This window comes from Branchiostoma lanceolatum, chromosome 4 (assembly GCF_035083965.1).
Source record: "Branchiostoma lanceolatum isolate klBraLanc5 chromosome 4, klBraLanc5.hap2, whole genome shotgun sequence".
Taxonomy (NCBI): Eukaryota; Metazoa; Chordata; class Leptocardii; order Amphioxiformes; family Branchiostomatidae; genus Branchiostoma; species Branchiostoma lanceolatum.
In genome coordinates, this window is record NC_089725.1 from 20861320 (window position 1) to 20886430 (window position 25111).

Genomic DNA, 25111 nt, shown 5'->3' on the forward strand with positions numbered 1-25111 from the left:
GCCTCTGCCAAATCATTCTCTCCATTTTGCCAATCTCTGCTATTTTACTTTTGGACGTCTTTTGGAGGCCCCGCCTGTCATGCTATACGTCAGCTTTTACTCCGCCATCCCAACGACGACAGTGAAACCGGTTTGGAATCCCCTAATCATGAATGGTTTAGCCCAGTGACCTTGCACCCCTTGCTTTCAGTGACGTAATTCAATATGGCTGTCGAGTGATAATTTTGTCATTTTCAGGTGTTTACTTTTCCTTCTGACCATCATTTCGCCACCCTCTCCATCAAGATGGCATCAGAGACCCCGACAGGTACAGTAGCCCTTTTCTTTATTGTAATAGGTAGGTCCTGTTCGTGGAATTCTAATGAGCTCGCTCTGAAACATGCCGAGTGTCGCCGCTCGGTCGCGGTGACGATGTTAGCAGTCAACACACAGCGCAGTGGACCCTATCTCCACTATGGGTATGACTGGGCACATTGATATGCAAGGAACGACTTCTGTACGTCTCTAAAAGTAATGGTGTCTGCTTCGCAATAAAAATAGTAAATGCGGCATGTACTGATGTAGGATTGTCAGATTGCTATGTAACCTACTAACACTACTGTTTGCTTTGTAATCTGGCTTTGTAATTTGTGTGTGTGTGTGTGTGTGTGTGCGTGCGTGCGTGTGTGTGTGTCTGTGTCTGTGTGTGTGTGTGTGTGTGTGCGTGCGTGTGTGTGAGAGAGTGTGTGTGTGTGTGTTCATGTGCACGTGTGTCCATGTGTATGACAGTGTGTGTGTGTGCATGTGTGTGTGTGTGCGTGCATGTGTGTATGTGTGTGTCTGTCTGTCTGTCTGTTTGTGCTTCTGTGTGTGCAAGGAGGTGTGTGTGAGCATGTGCGCATGCATGCGTGTGTGTGTATGTGGTGTGTGTGTGTGTGCATGTGTGTGTGTGTGGTGTGTGCCACTGTCGGCCTATGTTGGTGTGTGTCGGCACATGGCTGAGGGGGTACTACTAAATCATCAATAAGCCCCCCCCCCACTAAACATTCATTGAAGTTCGAAAACGTAGTGCTAGAGAATGCAATGGAACAACAATGCCACTGTAGCTCAGATTTTAGTATTATCTAGCACTGGAAACTAGACCAGCGTCATACAATTCCAGGGTTCCAGGAGTGTTTTTATTTGATTAAAGTCTGGGTCTATGCCCAGGCCTGCAATCCTAATCATATGTTACTTTTATCACTGTCCCAGTAAAATCTTGTTCTAAAAGTGCCATGCAGGAGGAATCAGAGAAAGCTCTTGATGTCAGTATTCATTCTGTAAAGCCAACCTTGGATGTCCAAAGAAAAGGACTTTACGAGGGATTTGAATGTTTATACAGTTGAGCTTTATTATGGAAAATAATTTAAGACAATTTAAGGTAATTCAGTGGAGTGTAGACACCACTCTAGAGCAGGGATTGCATTTGTTACCTCCCAAATCGCAGCTTATCAGGTTTGCCACTCATAATTGATGAGAACCCTCTGGGTAGAGACATCTTAATTAGATCTTAACCCAATCAAGGGGAAGTGCAGGGAGCAACTTTGTATGATATCAGTACTATTCGTGCATCCAAATGTAGTCTCACACATTACTGCTAAGTAAAGGTGCCACAGTAAGTGCTCTGTGATAGAGATAGTGATATGTGTCAATTATATTGACAGTGTGTATCTCTTGCATCTGAAGATATATCTTAGGGCTCTGATGTCACAACATCATGACTGAAGCGGCAACTCCTGTCATTTCCTCATGTTGAAATCACCTTAATCTTGCAAGAGTTCGTGTTTTGTGCTTTGTTGCTCTAGTCACAGTTAAAAAAGAAGCCATCCCAGTTTGAAATTCATGAATGTGTATTTCATCATATTAGAGCTAATGATATGTATCTAGGATCAGGAAAGGGGTGTCTATAAGTCTATTTCAATTTACAGCTCATGAATATGTATTTGATATCATTAGGATTTTATGCATTGTTTTTCTTTTGACCCTCACTTATTTTCTTAATCAAAGTTGCAAATTATTATATATAGCGCAAGTCGTAACAACATTGTCCAAAGTCAATGCAGCCTGAGCTACTGTATCGAAAAGAAGTTTATTTTCGATTTGAGTAGAGAAACAAAGAGTGTGAGGTTTGCTCTTTCATACAATTTCTGATCACAAAATATAAATTGTGTACTTTGTACTTTGTGCTCTACCATATGACTACTGCAATATCAGCTAAATGAGCAACAGGGGCAGCTACTCATGTATTCCACACAGGAATAGTTATGATTGAATAATTTTTCGTCCTGTTGTCTTCCACCAGCAGAAGCCAAGCCTCCAGTACTTGGCCGGGACCCTGTCCTGAGGGAGTTCGCCCCGCTGACCAGTGTGATGGACCTGATACCACGTAAGGCACAGAGGGGTCTGAAGACAGAGGCCATCCACCTGACGTGTTTTGATGCCACCAGGGATCTGCTTGGTTTTGGGTCCAATGTTGGCCTTGTGTTCCTGTATGAGAGGAAACAGAAACAGATGCAGAGGCTAAACTGTGAGGTCTGTGCTGTCATGGGTTAAATATGTCTCTCTTTTTTTTACTGTATCAAGGTATTGTCAATGTCAATGTTACCCTGAAGTACAAAATGGCATTCTAAAGATACTGTACATGGTGATTGGTACATGACTACTATCATTATAAATTTTCTTGTGTATTGATTTTCAAGTTGTTTCAAGAGAAAAAATTAGCAAAAATATTATTAGTCCTTAAAGACCATAACAAGCCCTCAAGAACATTCCAGAACAGCCATTGTTTGAACAGATCCTTGGACTACACGTACTCAGCTGTCAAACTGTATTATCTGTTCCTCTGTGTTATTTTTATATCTAAATTCATCACAGATTCAATGTAATATTATGTATTAACAAGGGACAAACATTAACATAGCTATAGCCACTTCTACTTGTGTTGCCATTAATTAAATTACTGCTGCACCAATAATTATAACCCTGCCACGCTTACCTTTATTTGTAGATGCTTCTCCTCTTATATGGTAGTAGGAATGTGCTCTTGCTCTTGCCGTACCCATGTCCCACCCTGCTCCTGTGAAAACATCTCTAAGTGCCATCAGTGTTCAGTGTTTCCCGTGCATCCTGCCCCCCTCTCACCCGTACTGTGGGTGCCCATCTTGGTGGTGTAGCAGCTGTGAGATGTGAGCCACATTTGCTACGGCCACCAAGATCTGTGCCAGCAGTATTCCTCTTCTTTCCTCCTCCACATATCTGTTCCTTCTTATATTATGTTAACTGTAATGTCTTATTGGAGATAATGTAAAAGTGAAAAGAAAGGAAACAACAGTACTGGTACTTTTCTTGGTATTGTAAGTAAGAATGTGTCAGATATTTCATCAAGGTCTTAAGGCTTTGGTCTAGCCTAGCTGTTTATAGGGACTCCATTTATTCTCTACTCTCTAGTCTGTTTTGTGTAATGTTGTCTTATACCATAGGCAGAAATATCAATTGGAACTGTAAAAGGTTATGTACTAAGAGACATGCAGGTGGAAGCTACTGTATTGGTTTATGACAGGTAACTATGGGGCAAGACATGATTGGTCTGTATGCTAGTCTGACTGCCAATACTAGATCATAAGAAATTGATCTGTTTCAATATCATCTGACATATTTAATTCTGTTAAGCTTGGTATATCAAAGTTCTTACTCTCAATCAATATATCTGCATTGAAATGTGTGATAAATATTTCATAGTGCTTTGATCTCCTGTTCAGTCATGTAGTGATATTCAGCACATATGTCCAGAATCATCCTCATCATCTTCATCATTTGTTTACCTGGACTTTCCATATTTCCCCCAAAATTTGGTATTTTTTCATAGCATTTCATCTTATTTTGGCATGTTAATCAGGATGATTATTTCGGTGATAAACAACTTCCATCTTGACAACAATAATGCTTGCTTATCTGACTTCTTCTGTTTCTACTGCTTCCTTGCTGTAGAGGAAAGGAAAGGTAAATTTTTCCCACATTTTTTTTTCATTATACCTTTTCATATGTGTACTCTGCTTGCAAATGTGTAAGAGCTCCTTCTGAAGGAATGGTCTATGTGATCTGCACTGCAAATCCAAGTCAGCACTAGTGTCGTTCCCTTTTTTTATAAGTGTGTCACCCAAACAACTTTTTTTTACTCTTTTTGTTGTTTTGTGTTGTGTTGTTTTTTTTATCATGTGGTCACATACATATCTTCTCCCTGGCACTGTAGTCTGTTGATCAGAGCAAGGCAGTTGACTGAGTGACTGTGAGTGACTTCATCCCATTTATGTCCCCCCAGTTGAAGAACGACCCCATCAGCTCGCTGAGACTGCTGTCCTGCCTGGATGACATGGTGGCAGTAGGAACAGAGTCGGGACTGGTGGTGGTCTTCCAGCTCGGGTCAAATGTTCCGGGTCACAGCAAAAAGGTTGGATGATTTTTTTGATAAAGCTACATCATCTTTGTGGGAAGTAAAAGAAAACCTTAACTGTACAGTCCAGCATTTGCATTTTCTTAGATATGTATCCCCATGTACTTTAGAAAAGCCTTCCTTTTGTCACAAGTGTCTTGAAAGATGTTTTTAAAAAAAATTTTATCCTGGTTCTAAGCATTAAGCACACAATAACCCTGCTGTTTTCTCCCCAGCACCAGAAGTTTACCATAGAGGACCAGCATGAGTCAGCTGTGGTGTGTACAGAGTGGAGCGCCAACGGGATGAAACTGTTCAGTGGAGACAGGGCTGGCAAGGTCGTCTTCACTGCTGTGGACTTTTATGAGGTCAGCAGATTTCTGAAAATAAATCAGTGCTGTCATTGTATGCTTACACACAAGTAGCACCTAGGTGTTCGAAACAGTTTCCAGTAATAGTTTTTTGGGGTTTTTTTCTTCAGACACTTGATTTCGATTTCTTCTTGAAAATATATAGGCCTATATAGGGCATTGAAAAATGGTACAACTTACCTATTGAATGAAATGACAACTTTTTCTATGTGTCAGTACCTGTATGCAGGGCTCTAGCCAGCCTGAAATTTAATCCCGTAAGGCCCAAATTTTGGTCAAAACCAAACATATCCAGCGCCGAATGCGCGAGGCGTCGCGTAGGCACGACAATTTTAGGGGGGTCCGGGGGTATTCCCCCCCGGGAAATTTTGAAATCTAGACCCTCTGAAACGCTATCTCCAGCATTTTGAGGGGCAAGTTTTGCTTATTTACTTGACAAATATACACGTGAATTTAAGTCGGCAGAAATAAAACATTTTCAACACCGGTCCCGGTTGCGCCCTGTACTAAATATAGTAGGAAATGAGACACCCTACTTTGGACAGAACGCACTTCTAGTGGGGAGGGGGGCGCACGACGCTGATTTTCTCTTAGCCCAAGAACCACTGGCAACCTCCGCGCCTCCGTTTGTCTGCTATAAAGCCACCTTGGGGTTGTCACCTGTCGCCGGCGGAAGATAAAAATGGCCTGAATCAACTTCGCTTCAAACTTCCGCTTCTTTTCTGGAGATCATTGCAAAAGTTTAAGCCCTGTCTATATCTTTTCTCCCGATTTTTGTCCGTCAAGGTTTACGGATTGGTTTTGATTTTTTTCCGTAACACGCAGCAAAGTGCCGTAAATTTACGGCAAAACTGGCGCTGGCTAGAGCCCTGCCTGTATGTATGGAACAAAACAAGAATGCTACCGGTACTTATTGATTGTTGACTAGTGTGAATGTGATCAGCATCCTAGCAAATAGGCTGCAGTACTCCCTACAAAAGCTAGGTGGCACTGCAGGATGGTGTCTTGTCGGGATAAGAGTCAAAATGTACATACATGTATTGACTCACTGGTGGTCTGTTATGTGCTATATGATTCTACTCACTGTTTTCCCCTTTTCCTGTTCCCCAGGGTGTGTGCAGACCCACAGTGTTGATTACTGAACCTTCCCCTGTAGTACAGCTGCACTACCTGCACAAAACCGTCCTGGTGTCAACTCACCAGAGAACATTGCTGTGCTACACTGATCAGGACTGTAAAATCCAGCAAGTTGGACAGAAGCCCAGGAAAAGGTAGTTCTCTTAACCCCTCAGCAGCAGAACAGGGCTTTTGTTACTTGCCACACAGTATAGGCCATAATGATTGTTTTACTGTTATAGCCTATTAGAATCTCTTTGTAAGTTGTGCAGTAAGTTTCATTTTTCATAATATGTAAATGATAATCTAGTCCAATTGTATTTTTTTCTACACTGTTGGTTTCCTTTGTGAATTTTTCTATCAGCACTGTATACATGTACTTTAAAGCCAGAGATACTCTTCTCATGTGCCCCTGTATGTTGTTCTACAGTGTCGGCCCCTATGGAGCATGTTTTGTCCCCGGCATGTGCAATCCTAGAGATGTAACATTATACGGTGCTCGGCCTGGACTGCGCCTGTGGAGGGCCAACATCTATGGCGTGGTGGCCTCCACTCACGTGTTTAAAGAACTCATGAACGCTGCCCACCCCAGGATAAAGCTTCTGGATAACACTAGGACAGGGAAGCCCCCTTCAGACCAGCAGTTTGGACTTCTGTATGTGATCAATGACCAGCAGCTGGTGTCCTGGCACAACGGTGGGCTGCTGGTGATGGATCCTGTAGAAAACTTGATTGTCGGTAGCTGCTACTTCAGGAAACCAGTGTTGAACATTGCCTGCACCGAGGAGGAGATTTTTGTGCTGACAGAGGACAGGGAGGCCATCAGGATAGCCATGAAGCCAGAGACTGCCAGACTAGGTAATGTCCAGACCTAATCAGGAATACTGAATAGCTCAAGATTCCATGTAAAATGAATGTCATTCTTCTCAAGTTTGTACCTTTGGTAGGGACTGTCCAAATTGTTCAGAACTATATGAATGAAAGCAAGGCTTAACCATACTATACATGTAGCTAGTTTTGTCATGAAAATATTCCATTGAAGGGCTGTTTTTGTTATAGTAGTAAATACTGTTTTCTTCCCTTTAAAAAGTATTTTTCAAAGTGAAAAGTATTTTTCAAAGATCTGAAATGTCATTCACCAACACCTCGTCAAGGCAAGAACTATTTCATTGAATGTAAAAAAAATAGGGGGCATACTCCATTTTCAGATCCATAGTCTGAATTGTATATTACATGTACATGAAAATGGTCAACAGTTGGTATAATTTTGTACAGTAGAATCTGCCACATTTGTGAGATGACACAGTCCTTTATGTTACAGATTACTCCAAGTTGCCAACTAAGAGCAAGCAGCCTTACAACACCAGAACAGGCCACGTCGACCGACCGCACACACCCACACAGCTCTTCAACACAGCCTCCAAGACAGTAGGTGTGTTCTTCCACTCTTCCTTGCTGACCAAGAAGAAGAGCACCAGTACTGAGAACCTGTCCGACAATGCTAGCAGAGAGGAGAAGAAGCTAGTGAGAGCTGGGTCTCCCCTCACCCACCTCATCAAGTCACCGAAGAGTCTGTTCAGGAGGAGAAGTGAAGGGCAGCAACCCGGGCAGGACGTGGTGCCGGGGGAGCAGGACTTTCCTGCTGTCCTCTCTCCTGCCATCAAGGCACACATCGGCAGTGAGCCCACCGACAGTCCACCAGCTGTCCCTGTACATAGACCAAGGGCTATCCTTGCAGAAATCTCCGACCAGGTCACAGAAGACGACTCAGAAGGGAAGGACTCTAGAGGCCATTCTGTACAGTTTGCCAGGGAGGCAGAAGTGCTGACTCCTGATTCCAGATGTCGGTCGCTACTGGAGTCGGCAGAGCAGCACCTGGCATCAGCGTCCGAGGCAGATGAGTCCAACCTGGACGATGACAATGCATATGTTCATGACGACACAGAGTCCCTCACCAAGGATGTGGAAGAGATGGCCAGGATCTCTGCCAGCCTGTCAGAGAAGAATCGCCAGATGAGGACAGACTTCCTGGAGAAGCTAGAGAAGATCAACCAGGAAGGGTGTGATGACATTGTGTTTCAGCCAAAAACAAGAAAGAAGAAGAAAAAGACAAAGCAAGGTTGTTGATTGTACCTTCATTGTGTGGAACATATGTCGATCAGCATTGGCTTCAATGTCAAAAGATAAAAGGATGATTATATTAACCTTAACAAAGGTATTCTGTAAATTTGGTCGGTACAGTTGTTTCCGCCAGGACATTATAAACAATTACAGGAAGGAGGATTTGTGAATTTGTGTGAACAAATTTTGTTTCCTGACAATTATTCTCGGTACATTTGTGGTTGGTACTGTGGTGGGGGCAGACATCTTTGCCCTTCACACAGATGCTGACCATGTTCAAATCAATGTGTTTGTCCTCAGGCAAGGCTCAGAGAGACCTGGACACCCTGAGTGAGAGCCAGTCTGAGCAGGACCTGTCCACGGTGCATCAGGACAAGCCTGGCCTGTACAAGTCCACATACAGCCAGGACAGCAACTCCCCTCCAGGCAGCCCTACATCATCCAGGTCAGCAACATTTTCTCTGTTGCTTTCTTATGCTGCTCTTATAAACGTTTGGGTGGTGCAAATGACAGATGTTTGTACTTTGTCCCCTTCACATAATTTTCTTTAGATTTTACATCCTGGGATTATTCGTTTTTGCAGTCCCTGTCACTTGATGGTTTGGTTGGATATTGAAGCAATGTAGAGAAAATAATTTGATGTAGATTTAAGGATATTGCTGTCATGTTTCCCTGCAGGCCCCCTGGTGTACGACGTGAGGACACCCAGAGCTCTGTCTCATCTGCCGCGGAGGCCACTGAGGCTTACTTTGCTTCCAATGAGACCAGCATGACCGACCTGGACAAAGTACTGCATAGCTCCTCCTACTCCATACAAGAGGCCAACGAGGATGCCCCGGCAGAGTCATGTGATGCTGAACCGACCAATCAGGCAGCTAATGTGGGGGTACTTGGGGATAAGGAAGAGAAGGAGGAGGAGAAGGAGAAGAGCAGTGAGAGCAGCGAGCAGACAACAGTGCAAGATACAATAACATCCCCAGCAGGAGAGGACGACAGTCTGAATGTCTATGTGGGTTCAGACGATTCTGGGGAGCCATATTTCAGTCACATGGAAAAGGACAACAGATCACAGGCTGAGATAGCTGACGGAGAGAGCACAGCTGGCAGCACGGACTTCGCCAAGATGCAGAAGGACAGGGCAAACAGCACGGTGAAGGTCATTAGAGAGGCAGGGGTCATGCCTCACAGCGTGATGCCACAGAGCGAGGGAACGGATTTTTCCACCGATGACGTGGAGGATGTGGACATCTATGGCACAGGAGTTACTCGTTCCCCCTCCACATTCTCAGACCTCAGCTCCAAAAGTAGTGTGACCACTCCCATGTCTGAAGGCTCCAGCTGGCAGGAGAATGAATCGGAGCCCCCCAGTTTGCTCATGATGCCATCGGGGCAGCCCAAAGTGGCCGACAGCTGGATGCAGTACACCGTCCCAACTCAGATAACCTCGTTATCTGTGTCAGACAGACACATCTGGGTGGTCGATAGCAAGGAGAGAATCTACTACAGTCCCATCATGGGGGCCAGCCTGTCCTGGAAGAAGTTGGAACAGCCCGGGAAGCTCATTTCTGTGTCGTCGACGGGAAACATTCTGTGGAGGGTGCACGGGAAGAACAACGTGGCATATGCCTGTGCGAAAACCACGCACAAGACGCCGTTTGGCTCCAGGTGGTACGAAGCAGCCACAGACGTGCTGTTTGTGTGTGTGGACAGCGCTGCTGCCTGGGTCATCAGGAGTAACGGGCTGTTTGTACAGAAGAACCTGTCCCAGGACAGGCCCTGCAGTAAGATGGAGCGGGTGAGCGCCAGGAAGGACCTGGTGCAGGTGGCGGCCTGTAACCACGTGGTCTGGGTGCTGACGGATGATGGGAAGGTCCTGGTGAGGACGGGGATCACTCAGCAACATCCTGAAGGGTCTGCGTGGATAGAAGACAAACAGAGGTGAAGGGAAAGCTAGATATAAATATAAAGTCTTCTAGTATTGCAGTGCACTCATATCTCCTCACATTATACTTTCAATGACAACGACCTGTGTTTCAAGGTCACCTGTACATTTCTTCACAGACAGGTGTTTTAGATGTGTTTCAAGGTCACCTGTACATTTCTTCACAGACAGGTGTTTTAGATCACCTCTTCATCTCTATAAAACTATATAATAACAGAGATACAGATGATTCAGCCTCAGTTCATGTATCTAGAATTCAAGACAGAAGGCATGCATCCATTTTGAATTAGTCTGAACTTTAATCTGAACTTTACTTGTAGTACTGCATGTACACATAGTGGGGCAGTTAAAATTACTAAGGAATTGATTACTGGAACTCTTACCATTTATTCTATCTTTGGTGAGACATTCTAATACTGCATCTACATGTATATTTCCCTTCTCCAGTGAGACTGATGCCATCTCCATCACCCAGCTAGCACTGGGAGACAAGAACCTGGCCTGGGCTGTGGACAGCTCCGGACAGATGTGGTTCAGGACTGGTGTTACCATGGAAACACCAATGGGAGATGAGGGGAAGTGGTGGCAGGTCAGTAACCTGAAGTTTCTAAACAGTGGATGTGCTGTGGCTGTAATCAAAAACTCATCCTTCATGTTACTGCAGATGTTGAAATTTTGTGGTGACCTCTTCACCGGGAACACAAAACTGCACAAAAATGCTACTTCTGTCTTCTGCCCACCTACCGCCTTGTTTCAGCCAACATGAACACTCCATTTTCTTCCTAATGCCAAATCAAATCCCCGCAAACTGAAAGCCATTTATAGTATGTCTAACTCAAGTAAACCCTTATTATGGTTCATAGAATCACTTGCAAAGTCATTCGTTTCTAGATTGTTTAGTCTGCAAGAAGATGGCTCAAAATCAGGACATAAAATGTTTCTTTTCGTGTAACGTTACATTGCTTATCTTTTAGCCACTGCCTAGGGCACCCCGTTATGGTTTTGTTCACTGGTAGGAATTCAGAAACCTCATCAGGCAGTGCACACTTAGAACATTTCAAAATGTTCAAAATGCAATCTGTCTCGGAAAATTTGTCTTTGGATCACCAATGTTTACTAAACTAAAGTAAGATTTTGCTTTTTGACATTGTCAGAAGTATGATATGATCGTGTGTTGGTACATGTGTACCATATGATATCCCCCTGCCCAGGTGTCCATGAGTGAGTACCTGATCACAGACCCGTCCATGTTGGAGTCGGTCCTGACGCTGGTGGAGACACACAACCCCGTGGTGGACAAGGTGTCGGCCTGGCTGAAGGGTCACACGGCTCACCTGGTGTCCGCCAACTCCTCAGGGGTGTGGGTCGCCGGCAGCAAGAACAACCTGCACGTCTCCAGGGGCAACCTCACAGGTACAGGCTCTTAATGGCTGAATCAATCAATCAATCACCCCCTTGAGTAGCATAGGGCAGTCTGTAGACTAGATGTAGACATGTCCTTCTGGAAATGAAAGATGTAGTTCAGAGAAAAGAGATAGAAAAATGTAGAATACATGAGATGGATTGTAATGTTTCCTAATCATATTCATCAAACTTGCAACATTGCACTGTTTATTTCATGGACCACAACAAATGTGCTATATCTGTAGGATATTCCTAACGATATCAAATGCATGTCAAATGTCCTCATAGCATCAGAAACAAGCATTATCAATGAGAGAACACCAGGCATGTTACTGCTGAACATGTCATTCAGAGCTTTTCATGCTGTGTGACAGGAGCCTTAGAAAAGAATTTTGCAAGGTTTTTGCCTTTTTACAGAACATTAGCTGATGCTCTGAATCTGAAAGAACAGTTGAACCATGAGATCTGTTATTAATGTGTTGTTGTTTGTCCTGTTTTTGTCCTGTGTGTAGGCACCATGTGGCGGGCGGCCCCACCTGTAGGCCTGCCCCAGTCGACCTGCTGGACAGTGGTGGCTGCTGGAGCCGGGGCTGCACCTATAGGTCTCTACAGCTTACTGGCAGATACAATTTTAGATATTAGCATACTGGTGTTAATTGTTAGCATACAAAGTGTTATTCAAGGTATTACGTAAGTTGTAACTCTTATTGGTTAACCTAGCAGAGCAAACTTTCAATGTTCTCACTCACACCATATGTGAATTTCATAAGTCATCCAACCAGATGAAAAGCTGAATACATATGCATGATTAGCATTACAATCAGCTGTTGTTACAAAATAATGTGCAGATAAGAATTTTCTCTGCTGCATTAACATTCTACATGCAGTGATTATTTAATGTTTTGTCTCTCTCCAGGCCTTCTATGGGCCCTACAGAGGAACGGGGAAGTGTTCTGCTTCCCACCAGACAGTCGTAAGCCCACCATGATCCGCCCCCCTCCCGACGTCTACCTGCAGTACATGAGTTCCAGCAAGGAGGCAGTGTGGGCTTTGAGTAACTCAGGGATCCTGTACATCAGGGATGCCATCAGCATGCACTGTCCACAGGGGGCTCGCTGGGCTGACCTGGACCTCAGTCAGCTGGGTGAGGCAGGCTTTCAACAGTAACAACTAGTCAGGCAAACAACATAGACAGTGGCAAATAATCTTCTGTATTTATTGGCTTATGAAGTTGGCTATGAAGTTGGCTATTGGCTGTGAAGTCATGTTTACCAAGATGTCTTCTTATATGATTAGGGCATACTGTTATCCTACAAACTGAACCATTATTTGTAATTCCTGAGCACCAGGGTATCCTATTGATTTTTGTTCCTTGAATAATGCAGCCTGTAGAGATAATCATCATGATTACACATGGCTGGCCTAATTCTACTCTGCTGTTCCCTCCCAGGAGATGTCCAGATCGGGTATGTGAGCTGCGGTACAGAGTGTGTCTGGGTCTGTGACACACAGGGAAACATCTACTTCAGACTGGGCGCCAAGCCTCCCTCCACCACCTGCCTTAACCCTGCATGGATCCCTATTGAAGGCAAGCCACAGGTCAGTGCCTCTTCTTGATTCTTGCAGAAACTTACTGCACTGATGTGTGTGGTTTATATATGAAGTATCTCTTACTACTGCAGCAGTTGTTCCTTAGTGTTAAGAAATATTAATGTTGTCACTTTTTTGAGGTGGAACCATGATTGTAGGTAGTTTTCAACTAAAGATGCTAGTACTGAAATGTTGATTTTTGTTTTGTTTTGAAAAGATAATTTCCTCCCCAGGCTCTTTATTGTACTATATTTTACTGTTGCAGTTGAACAGACAGTTGGTACCTTTCCCCACCTGTACACTTCTGCCAGAGAAGGTGAGAAACACACCTGGTTAGGCAGGTGGTGGTGGTGGTGGTGGTACTGGTGCTGTCACGGGTGGAGGGTCATTGAATCTCACTGCTCAACAAAATCTTAACTCTCAGTGTGTTTCATTTCAAGCTTACTGTGGATCCATACTCCACGTTATATAAGGACAGTCAGGAGAAGACTGACATGTTTCTACCTTGTATTGCTAAGATGACTTGGACCTTCTCCCTGCTGCTGAATCTTGTAATAATCTTTTTGTATAAGAAGAAGGCTTAAGTTTATCTCGTTGTAGCTTTAATAGCTCTTGTCCGTGGGGTTGAACTGAGGGATTGAACTTTTTACACCAGTGCAATACCCTTATTTCTTCAAAAAAGTGTTAATTTCATCCTGATGCTTCCCTGACTTCTCTCTCTTGTTTATCTGCAGGGTCTGGGGACATACTTCACCCAGGTGGAGTGTGGTCCTTCTGATTGGCTGGTGTGGGCCGTGGACAACAGGAAAAACGTCTACGTCAGGAAGGACGTTACCAGTCAGCTGCCCATCGGCAACTCCTGGGAGTTTGTTCCTGGTACGTCGTTCTTTACACTGTACTGTTGAAGATCTGGAAATATGTACAGGGATCGTGCGGTTGATCATCTGATTAAACCATTAATAGTTTCTAGTGTGATTGCATTACGTCTGTGATATTGATATATACAATTGGTGATATCCCTGAATTATAGGTGACATGCTGGAAGCAGAAATGCATGACACGGTCTTGACAACACTGATATTTCTTCGAGAATTATTAATTTAAAAACCACTTTTCATAGTTCTGGGATCTGTGTTAAGGGAAATGATCACTAGCTGGTAAGTTTTTCCACTTCACTGAAATGTTATTAGGAAGCCTTTGGAGACAGAAACAAAATCTTTCGTTGTAATTTGTCTGATAGATTATAGTTTGATTTATGACAATGTTACTGACATAAGCACCTATCTCATTCAAATTCCTCCACTTGTGGTCTGTCCCCCTCCCTTCTCCAGGCACCCCAGCGCAACAGCTGTGCATCAGTAACTCTGCGGTGTGGGCCCTCTGTCCTAACGGTGACATCGCCTGCAGGTATGGCATCAGCCAGAACAACCCCATGGGAGACTACTGGAAAAAAGTGCCTGGCAATTTCGACTTCATTTCCGGTGGGTAACCAAATACAGCCTCATGTGCATGTTAATGATAGAGTCAGAAACTTCTCTCATTGCTGTTGTAGTCAAGATCATATGATTGAAAGAGAAAGAATACCAGGTGTGTGGAGGATGGATACAGTGGCTTCTTGAATAGACTAATGCTTTTCTTTATGGTGGCAGAATCAAATTGCTGACAAAGATTGTGAATGACTTATTACTTTTTGGTAACCAAGTAGCCAAAGGATGTACTTAACTTTAACTAGTCCATTGTGTCCCCATGTTGCACAGTCACCCCTGATGATGAGCTGTGGGCCATCAACAAGGACGGCCACATCTACCAGCGCTTCATCAAGGCCGTGATGAGACAGCAGGAGGCCCCGCGGGGGGCGCAGGCTGGCACTGCCGAGGACATCACTGATGACTGGGAGATGTTGTGACAGCATCCTGCATACCGCACAGACCCACTGTCCGTCTTAATTAGGGAAACTGTTGTGTCCATTAAAGCTGCTATCGACATGTATTACCGTTGTATTGTTATGAGTTAGATAGAAAGTTGGGAGCAGTGCAATCAAGGTAGGCAATAGACAAGAAAGCATAATAATTAGTTTGTGTGAAATTGTTGAAGGTAATTACTTTTGCTCTACGTATCTTGTTTGTTGACACAGAATCTTGTTGCAGGAAAAGAAGAGAATAGTTGTAGAACTGTGAGTTCATGAATGAGCTCTTTATTTGCAGTATTATGTTCATTAATGCCAGTCAGTGTTGTAAATAGTGAAAAATTGTTGAAATGGTCAGCAGACCTCTGTCAAAATAACTGTGGACTCTCATATTCCCTATGTACTGAGGAATGACTAGCACAATCTGAAATCATATATGCAACTAGGCGCCCATGCAGCTGTAAGTAATGGTATTAGATCATGCTTTGTGCAATATGCGTATGGTATAACCATCTATAGGTGGCTAATAAATGTGTTGCAGTAGCTAGCTTAGCGCAGAAATAGTATGTATATAATAATTTGGCAAGCTTGCATGTGGTGTGAAGTATTGTTGGACCTCCAAAAAGTGTGATGACTCTAACTGTCTTAGTATGAAAAATGTTAATGTTGCATTCTGTGCTTTGGTGGTGTATGTATTTACCAAATTATTGCATTGCAGTATATTGCCAGATATTCAATAATGTCTTGACAGGCTTAGGATAGGAGACCTTCGTGCTCTTAATCACAGATGTGTTTGAGTATTGTTTGCCAACTTCTCATCCATAAAGCACAATTTTCCTTCATATACAAGGAATTTTAAGCTTTATTCAATATGGGTTTTGTGCTATATATTCTAATATTTTTACCTCATTTTATGGATTGCACACATTTATGAGCCTACATGAACAAGTATATTTTCTTTACAGCTGATAGAATGATGTGATAATAAGAGTATATAGCTCTTTGAATATAAATTAAAAATTGATGTCAAGTTAGGTGGTTAGAACTTAACAGTAGATTCACTCCAATCATGTGTACATGATCATGTAACTGTCCTTGTTAAGAGCCATGACAGTGAAATTAAAAAATATGTACAAGCATTGCTGATCTAAAAGCTGTTGTTCACCTGTTGTTACAGGCTGTTGCATTAGAATTTATTTTATTTATCTATTTCTTTTGGTTTGGCTGTTCAGGACACACAGCCAGCCCTGCCCAACTAGCCTGTGGCTATTACAAAGGACTAGCCCTGCTGACAAAGACAAGACATCACAATGGAAGTAGACATGAACAGCATAACAATCTATAACAATATTCTAAGTACATAAAAACTACTATATATGAAGTTCAAGATAGCCAACTACAACATCAATGAGGAGGAAAGCTACATGTGTAACTAGCTTATCAATGTTTCATCTCTGAACTCTATCAATATATGACGTCATGCTATATTATTAGATGATATCATTCCTCCACCTGGTTCAAGTTGCCATCTATTCCTGCCAATGATCTATGTCAAGATGCACCTTACGGTGCTCAAAGTACTTGTACATCATGTTATGTGTTGTCAATAATCTATCTTCTAAAAGTAGTAGTAGCAACATGTTTAGGCCATTAGCCTGATCTACAGTGGTAGCCAAAAAGACACAGTCAATGTGTTTGAGTAAGAGAAGACAAAGCAGTAGTTTGTTAGGCAAGACCATTTGGAGGTAAACATCATGTATCTGCTAGCAAATGTTGCCTTTCTAGTTCTGTCCAACAGCGTGACACACATACACTCCATACCTTACCGGGCCATTCATTCACCTGGCTGAAACGCTGCAGTAGGCCACTCATTCCCCAGTATTTACACGCCACTTCACACACAAATATCTGACGTGAAGTGACCTTTCCTAGGAGGCGGCATTTGAATTTGCTCCTTCCTTTGCGTCTTTATTAGCGTTGACAGAACACTCAAAGGGAGAGTGCCTGTGTGTGGTATTGCATAACTCTGGCACAAAACAACTGGTCCCAACCAATCATGCTTTCAACTGAACCTGTTATGATTTCTTCTAAGAGAAAAGGTGAATTTATCCAGAGCAGAACGCTCCACATACCCTATCCCTTCAATTTCGTTGCTAGGAAACCTTAGTCTTCGACATAGTTAAGTTGATTATGTTCTGAAAACGTTAAAAGGACCAAGTTGCAGCAAGCTATTCGAAAGAGAGGTCCGAGAATTTGGAGAACTGGGAGGAATTGTTCTCATATGTATAACGCACATGTGTATAACATTATACGTCTTTGTGTATGTACTTCCAGTCCGCGTTCAACATTTCCAGAGGCTCATAACACGTGAATACGACAAGAGGTGAGTTGCCATGCACAGTTTTGTGATGATGACGTACAAATTTGGTGTTTACGACGTACATGTAGTTATTGGGGCGATGTTTGACATGCGCTTCGTGTGGTAGGTATTAGACCGACATTTGGATACTGAATCACTGGGCAAACTTATTTTGTAATGGACATTCGTTGTTTTGTTTTTTCATGTTCACCTTTCTCCCAGGATGAAACGGGGAAAATTTGTTCTTCAACAAAAAAAAATGTTGTCTATTACATGCCTCTGTTCTCCGTTCGAGTAACATTCACTTCACATCACTAGATTTATGTTGGTTTCTTGTGTGTTGTTATTCTGAATCCATTCAGCCGTACATATGATGTAACAAAGTTACCGTACTGGACCTGTCTGGCTAGAAATGTTGTTTTCATTGGACAAATCAAATGATAAAAATCTAATCATGGTGATATTCTGGTAACTCAGTTAATTAATGTAACGTAAATCATTTGCATTATTCGGATACGAAAAGCATTTGACACAAAATACATCAGTCAAAACCATCCATAAGAAATAACCCTGCGCCATGACAGATAACTGCACGTCTCAGGATGTGTGTAGAAGGGTAAGTAGTGCTCTCCTGGGGATTCTGCTAACTGCGCGAACCATTCATAAACTACTGGAGCCGATCAAACAGCTTCATACGAGGGCTCTTCCTTCGGATCGATGAAAACGTATAGAAAGCTCGTCATCACTTTATAAGAGAGAGGTGGATATTGATTTGCCAGGCTCCATCCTTTCCTCCTAATTAAGCATCCTCACACGAGCTTGGCCCGTCATCAACTTCAATCATCTCTCCTATAGAATCAGCTGTGATGTATCTCGCATCTAGAACGTGCAGTCTGCACCTGTCTCTCAAACAAATTATTACTGTTCTCGCTCGGTCGATGTTTTATTCCCGTGGATTTAGACAGTCTACGTTGATTCAGCCTTCATCAAAAAGCGGGGAAGATGTCGCCCACCAATTACCATCGTCGGCGAATCCCCGCAATAACCACGGTTTTCTACCACACAAATGGAGACGATTGTGTTTGAAGCATGTCTAAACGGAATATCCGCGAGACACTTCTTTCAATTCGGCCCTTCATGTACAAAGTGTTCAACATAAAAGCCGCAAGGAACGTCAATAAAAAACTTTGAAGTGAAAATTGCTTTTCCTGCAATGTATGGGTGGCGCGAGTTTGTGTGGCAGACTAACAGGGATTTGACAGATCGGAGTTGACATACATCTGATCAAATCAGTGTCTCTGTCTCTCTCTTTCAACCAGAAGCAAAATACATCTTCACAGTTCCGGGAAAGCATCGTTTTCTCAGTGTACTGTAACTGCACCTACCAAATATATCAGTCGCACAGCTATGCGAACCAACGAGGTCCTATTCTAACCTCTTTGGGCAGACACAAGAGTCAAGAGGTCCTCATAAACTTATTCATGAAAGTAGACATTCAATTCATTTCATAGGATGAAAATCTAAAACTTGACTGTTAGGATCTTTTAGTGAATCGTGCGCTGTGTGTGATGTGGCACGTGGTCGGTTCCGATACGCGTCCCAGTTACGAACAGAACAGCGGACCCATATTTCATTCCCTGGATGATGTCTCGGAGGAGATGTGATGATTCTGCTCCCTGTGCGTGTCTGCCCGGTGATACTTGTGTTCACCTCACAGAAATGAGACCGGCGCAAAAGGAAACCAAGCAACAAATTCTTTTAATCAATGGAATTCAAACCTTTGATTCTCACTAAATCGCCCCATCTGGTTATGACGCAAGCAAAGTCTCTTTTCCTAATGCAATGCCGGTGTACGTGAGGCACGTGGCCTACGGCTGATACTCGACTTACTTTCAGGATCAAAGCAGAACTTTAATTCATATCGTTTCATGAAGTAATAGGCATAAGTCATTCGCATTTGCCTCTTAATTGCCCCTCATAATTGTCGGCAGCATCAGATCATGTTGAAGAGTCAACTGGAGGTGGAACTCGTTACGAGACGGAGAGGCCGACTCTGATGATAAGGTTCACGTCTGTACGAGACCGACGTGCAGGAGGGGACTTGTGAAATGGCGAATCTAATCTGAGAGCGATTACTGGAACCTCGCTCCGTTGCTCCGTGTATGTTCTAATGATGTGATACAGTGTGCTCAGATGTAACGTTAAGTCAAAGGCACGCGGCATCTCTTTGCTAGACCCAGATATAGTATTACAGAAATTGAGGCGATTTGTCTCGAAAGATCCTTGACACCAGATCTTTCAACTGGTTTCCTAATCTTGAAGTGCCTCCAGTAAATGCAAAAATGCCTTTGAAATCGAAGTTATTTTTTCCAGAAACAAATTTTCCATGTCTTGGTGCCGGTGGTCCCTGTAGCCATGGTGCTATAACGTTAGATGGTGCAGAAAAGTGTTCTAGCCTTAACGATAACTGCTTCAATCTAGGTTGAAACACTAGTGTCTTTTCTCTATAGCGGACGGGACCATATACCTTACCATGGCAATAAGATAACGTCCTAGTATTGTGTCGTTTTTGACGGTGAGCGGTAGAGGGCGCACCGGAGCCATATAATGCCGAACCACGCCGCGAACTGTGCCGTGATATAGCAAACATAACCCACATATCACTCAGGAAGTGTTGACTTGATCGGTTGTGCATAGACAGCACTCGTGTTTTGTAAACTTATCTTTTCCGCCAAGCCGTAGAAACCTCGGAATGTACATATAGGTAAAGACACTTCCACGGCATGAATGAATCGCCCATGGAACAGCGGCGTACACCAAATAAGGACGCGTGGACCCAGACTAGGCATGAACCCTCCGAAAAGTGTGACGGTTCGTGATTAGGTGGAGACGGCCAGGACACGTGTGACGGGCCTGTCGATGTGCCGAGCGTGATTGGAGTCATCTTCACGTGATCACAAGAACGCCTTCTTGAACCGTGGCCTTCTTGGCACACAACTTAGAGTACGTGTTCATCCGTCAGGTCGCTAAGGCCACAGGTGAAGGGTCTGCCTCCGAGCGAAGACGGTCAAACCACGAGTGAAGGCTCTGTCGATGAGTCGGACGTGATGAAGTGATCTTCTTTGGGACATCTTGACGCTATATTGAGGATTATTTTGGTGTGTGTTATTACACTTGCAGGTTCCTACCGGTCTACGGCACAAGGTCGAGTGTTCTCTTTCTGTCGGACGAGATTGTTGGACGGAGTGCTCGCGTGGCGGGCGGAAAATTCTTTTATCAAGCAGTGTGGTTCGGCCGCCTGCGCACACACTCTCCGACATGGGAGCGAACATGGGATGCTCAAACAGCAAGAAGATGTCGAACGGGTCGGAGTCCACAGCTAACAGCGGCAGCAACACACCGCCCAATGCTTCCACACCGTCAGCGTTGGACGAAAGGTTGCCACTTTCTCAGAAGCAGAAATTCTTGCTGGTAAAGTCGTGGAAAGGAGTGGCCAGGCAAATCTCACAGTGCGGCAAAACCATGCTGATAAGGTAAGTACGCAAACATTGTTGATCTATGTTCGCACATGTCATGACAAAATTGGAGCTATGGAATATTTCAGAAACATCTCTAAACAAAGTCGTTGGATCATTGAATCGGATGACGCGTTTTGCAAACGCGAAATGCGCCACCGTATCCTCACTTCCAGATGTAATATGTACATCTGGCAGCCTTTCTGGTTGTCCTACTACCACAACATTCATCTTTTCTAGCAGTCATCCAAAGGTACATGTAAGTAGTCTTATAACGTGATACCCGCAGAGAACACAGACGCTTTTAGAATAAAATGGCCACTTTTCAAACCACAACAGTGATAGGACCGCCAGACGCCGCAAAAAAGCACAGATTATTTCATATTTGAATTAAAATGAGTCAAATTGAATGTCTGAGCCATTGTCTATTCTGCATTATGCTGTGGGTTAGTGAGCTCTATTATGACTTGCGGAAAGAATGCTAACTCCGTGTTTCACTCGGAATGCGGATATAGGGTTGCTTTGAATACATATGTGTTCATGACATACATTAACAAAAACACAGCAATTAAATGTAATCGAGCTCCAATCTGGAAAATCAACGAAAATACCTCTTTCGAAAGGGGGGGTGTCATTTATTGTGCTGGAAATCTGTATAGTCTTTTCTTACCTGAATCTGACGCACCACGGCAAAGGTACATGTATTGTACAATGTGGAATGGGGTGAAACATACGGCTCAGTTTGTATAGTATGGTTGGTGGTTTGTCCCGAAAACTCTCGTGATAATCATTGGGAAAATATATAGGGCTGTCAAGAATTCATGACCTGAGACAACAGATTTCACTGACCGTGCTTGTACATGTACATGTATTAGGAGCGACCCAGTCGCACTGTACAGACGGCATTGGGGTTATCGGAACCCACAGGCCGCGTGTATATTTGTTCTATCAGACGGGAGAAAGACTTATCACTCTCTCTCTCTTATGGGGTAAACTAACTACAATCAGGAGGGCTGTAACTGTTAGCGCAATCATAGCGTGTTCAGGCGAGGTGCACAAGTTATTTTTGTACGGACGCGCCTTTGGGTCAGCCAAAGGTCTTACAATGTACCACTGGTAATCCCTAGAAGAGCGACCCTTTGGCGGCAGAGAGAAAAGTAACCGACATAATTATTCTGGATAAAGACGTAAGGGCTTACTAAGCCTATGATAAGCGGTGGCCATGTTTTACGCTGATTGCTGTAGTATTGAAGTTCTTGCATTCTTGAGTATGGGTATACCGACAGTTAAAGAAACTCGAGCTGCGTGTAGTTACTTAGCATCCTGTCTATTTGTTGAAATAGCTTCTTGAATCAAAGTTTGTACTTACACATATGTGAGACATCACGTATACCGATTCCTATGGCAAGGGCGACATTAACATCTGCTCGTAAATCACAGAAAATGTCTATATAGCATCACGCTTATGAACTAATGTATCAATGATTTGTTGGATTTTCAGTGCCATATAAATATGACCATATACATATGTAGTACATATATTTATAGCAGTACATATATTCCTTTACCATATTTATTAGAATTTTATAACTAAAGGCTGTATATACTATTGACATTGGAATGCTCACTATTGACACTAGAATGTTTCGTATTGTATCTAACACTGTTTATTGAGGTAATAGCATTTGTCTTCCTATGAGTTGATATCACAACACTGGAACTTAGAATGCCTCACGAATTGTCACTATTGGCGATATTTCAAGCTAAAGACTGCCTGCCTGCCAGGGAGGTAAACATCAGGCGAGGCGTCAAGGTTGGGCGTGACCTCAACCATACAAACACTTCGGTTTTCTCAAGGTCAGGATCGCTTAGAGCGGACTTAAGAGTCACATTTTTGCGTGGTTTGGCAGCGACGTCTACAAGAGTGCATTTTCTGGATCCTTGAAGCGTACCTACCGCCGGGGGTTAGTGCGGAAATATCAGGGCCTGTTGGTGTGCTTCCGGAATGATGAATAACACTTGGTTCAGACTTCAAAGAAAAATGCAAAGCTCGCCTGAAAAGTCGTGAGTATAATGTTCCTCTAATCAAGTTAAAAACATAAACATCACGCAGTATCACAGCTTGGGTTTCTCAGGTGTCTGAGAGCAAGATATTACCTTACGATTTTCGAGAATTGTCTGGAGGCAACCACGCGTTTATGTTTTAATTAGAACCCCCAAATTCTTGTATATCGCGACCCTCACACCCCTGCTTTCACCTTTTCCATAAGTGGGCACATACAAATGTAATACATTATCTCTCCATGTGAGGCAGTCAGGCAGATGCAAACGTTGTATTCCCGGTGCGATGATACTGTCCCACTTAGATGCTGAATCAGGTATTAATTGGCGTGCAGCTGATATAATGATGAACCCGGCGCTGTGAAACGACCCGGTGCTAACTTCTCAATTACAGATCCATGCCGCTAACAGATCTCTTAACCTCCGGGAAAGAAATTCCCTTTCCCATCGCCATGATGTAACAAGGCCGCAAGGTCCGACCCATATTCCGATATATAGCGTGTGTAAAATCCAGGGGCGCCGAGAGCACTTGTAAATATCAGACCAATCATCCTTGCGAGAAACCAGAGAAGAGAGCGAGAGGGGATGAAATTGAAGCCTGGGCAATCTTCAAGCACCCTTCTCCCAGTGAACAGAAGAACGGTGTTCTCGCCGGAAAGTCATTGCTGAAGTTCTGAGGGTCATATGTGGCCCCACGTCTGTCATGGTGTCGAGCTGACTGCGATCGTTCTTGTCCTCTGGCGTGGCTCCCTTCAGCATGTACTATTGTCGAATTTTGTTCATGGCAGCTCATTATGTAATACTATATATGCGTGCCATCAACATCATGAATGATGAAGCTCGGTCTTAACCCTGAGCTGGATGGTGACACAGGACTGACTGATTGATGAGTCTGTATCAGATGGCCTGGAAAATACCTCGTGTCAACAGGTGAATGTAAAGTCGGAGTGTTTTAGATTGTCATCAATCACGTATCATTTATAGTTTGTTGTAAGTCCCAGATGAACGTTCCCAATCATCATCGGTGGTTCCGGCACTTTATCATAACTACTGTCACGCATCCGCATGACGTGTGTCATTGGGAATAACCGCCATTGCGTTACAAGAGACAGGATCCTTTGCGTAACGCTTAACACTATAAACTTCACCATTGTTCCTCCTTGTATCCGGAACTGAACATTAGCAACCAGCATCAAGGGTGGCCCTTGAAAATACTACAAAACGACCGACGCTACTGACTATCCCCGTACTGATGGCTCCTGTCCCTGGTGCTGAACACTCTACCCCAGCAGTATCGGTGGCTCCTGTCCCTCGTGCTGAACACTCTACCCCAGCACTATCGGTGGCTCCTGTCCCTGGTGCTGAACACTCTACCCCAGCACTATCGGTGGTTCCTGTCCCTGGTGCTGAACACTCTACCCCAGCACTATAGGTGGTTCCTGTCCCTGGTGCTGAACACTCTACCCCAGTACTATCAGTGCTTCCTGTCCCTGGCTCTGAACACTCTACCCAAGCACTATCGGTGGCTCCTGTCCCTGGTGCTGAACACTCTACCCCAGAACTATCGGTGGTTCCTGTCCCTGGTGCTGAACACTCTACCCCAGCACTATCGGTGGTTCCTGTCCCTGGTGCTGAACACTCTACCCCAGCACTATCGGTGGCTCCTGTCCCTCGTGCTGAACACTCTACCCCAGCACTATCGGTGGCTCCTGTCCCTGGTGCTGAACACTCTACCCCAGCACTATCGGTGGTTCCTGTCCCTGGTGCTGAACACTCTACCCCAGCACTATAGGTGGTTCCTGTCCCTAGTGCTGAACACTCTACCCCAGTACTATCAGTGCTTCCTATCCCTTGTTCTGAACACTCTACCCAAGCACTATCGGTGGCTCCTGTCCCTGGTGCTAAACACTACAATTATTACTGGTTGGACCTGTTCTTGATACTAAACACTACAACCCATCGCCAGCAGTGATTCCTGTCTTTGACACTGAACACTATGACCCATCACTAGTAGCGATTCCTGACCCTAGCACTGACCAGTCTAACCGAGCACTACCAGTGTCCATAGTGCTGAACACTATAACCCATCACCAGCAGTGATTCCTGTCCTTTGTGCTAACCGCTCTAACAGAGCACGGCCAATGGTACTGAACACTATAAACCAGTACTAGTAGTGGTTCCTGTCCTTGGTGCTGAACACTACAACACATCACTACTGACGCCCTCTTTCCTTGATACTTAATCATGATAGCCCAATCGATGAACTGTTTTGATAGATG

General features: G+C 43.9%; 3 protein-coding genes across 5 annotated transcripts in view; all 3 read left to right on the forward strand.

Moving 5' to 3' along the window:
- The window catches only part of LOC136433269 (sushi, von Willebrand factor type A, EGF and pentraxin domain-containing protein 1-like), a 110529-nt gene that overhangs the window by 41881 nt on the left and 43537 nt on the right, over positions 1-25111 (forward strand). The gene's annotated exons all lie outside the window — the stretch shown is intronic.
- LOC136433264 (tectonin beta-propeller repeat-containing protein 2-like) lies at positions 186-16036 on the forward strand. Of its 3 annotated transcripts, none has more exons than XM_066425288.1 (18): positions 186-307; positions 2321-2550; positions 4337-4465; positions 4684-4815; positions 5929-6089; positions 6365-6792; positions 7256-8053; positions 8356-8500; positions 8734-9993; positions 10445-10586; positions 11209-11410; positions 11914-12003; positions 12318-12545; positions 12852-13000; positions 13257-13307; positions 13726-13867; positions 14323-14472; positions 14749-16036. In XM_066425288.1, the coding sequence occupies exons 1-18, from the start codon at positions 286-288 to the stop codon at positions 14895-14897; spliced, it is 4608 nt and encodes a 1535-aa protein (XP_066281385.1). In that variant the 5' UTR covers positions 186-285; the 3' UTR covers positions 14898-16036. The 3 variants fall into 3 exon arrangements, with proteins under 3 accessions (XP_066281385.1, XP_066281386.1, XP_066281387.1); XM_066425289.1 differs by having other exon boundaries at positions 2324-2550; XM_066425290.1 differs by lacking the exon at positions 13257-13307.
- Positions 19732-25111, forward strand: part of LOC136433265 (cytoglobin-1-like) — a 29495-nt gene continuing 24115 nt past the window's right edge. The window contains exon 1 of the mRNA XM_066425291.1: positions 19732-20789. Within this exon, the coding sequence (XP_066281388.1) occupies positions 20575-20789 (215 nt within the window). The 5' untranslated portion in view covers positions 19732-20574. The remainder of the gene's footprint in view (positions 20790-25111) is intronic.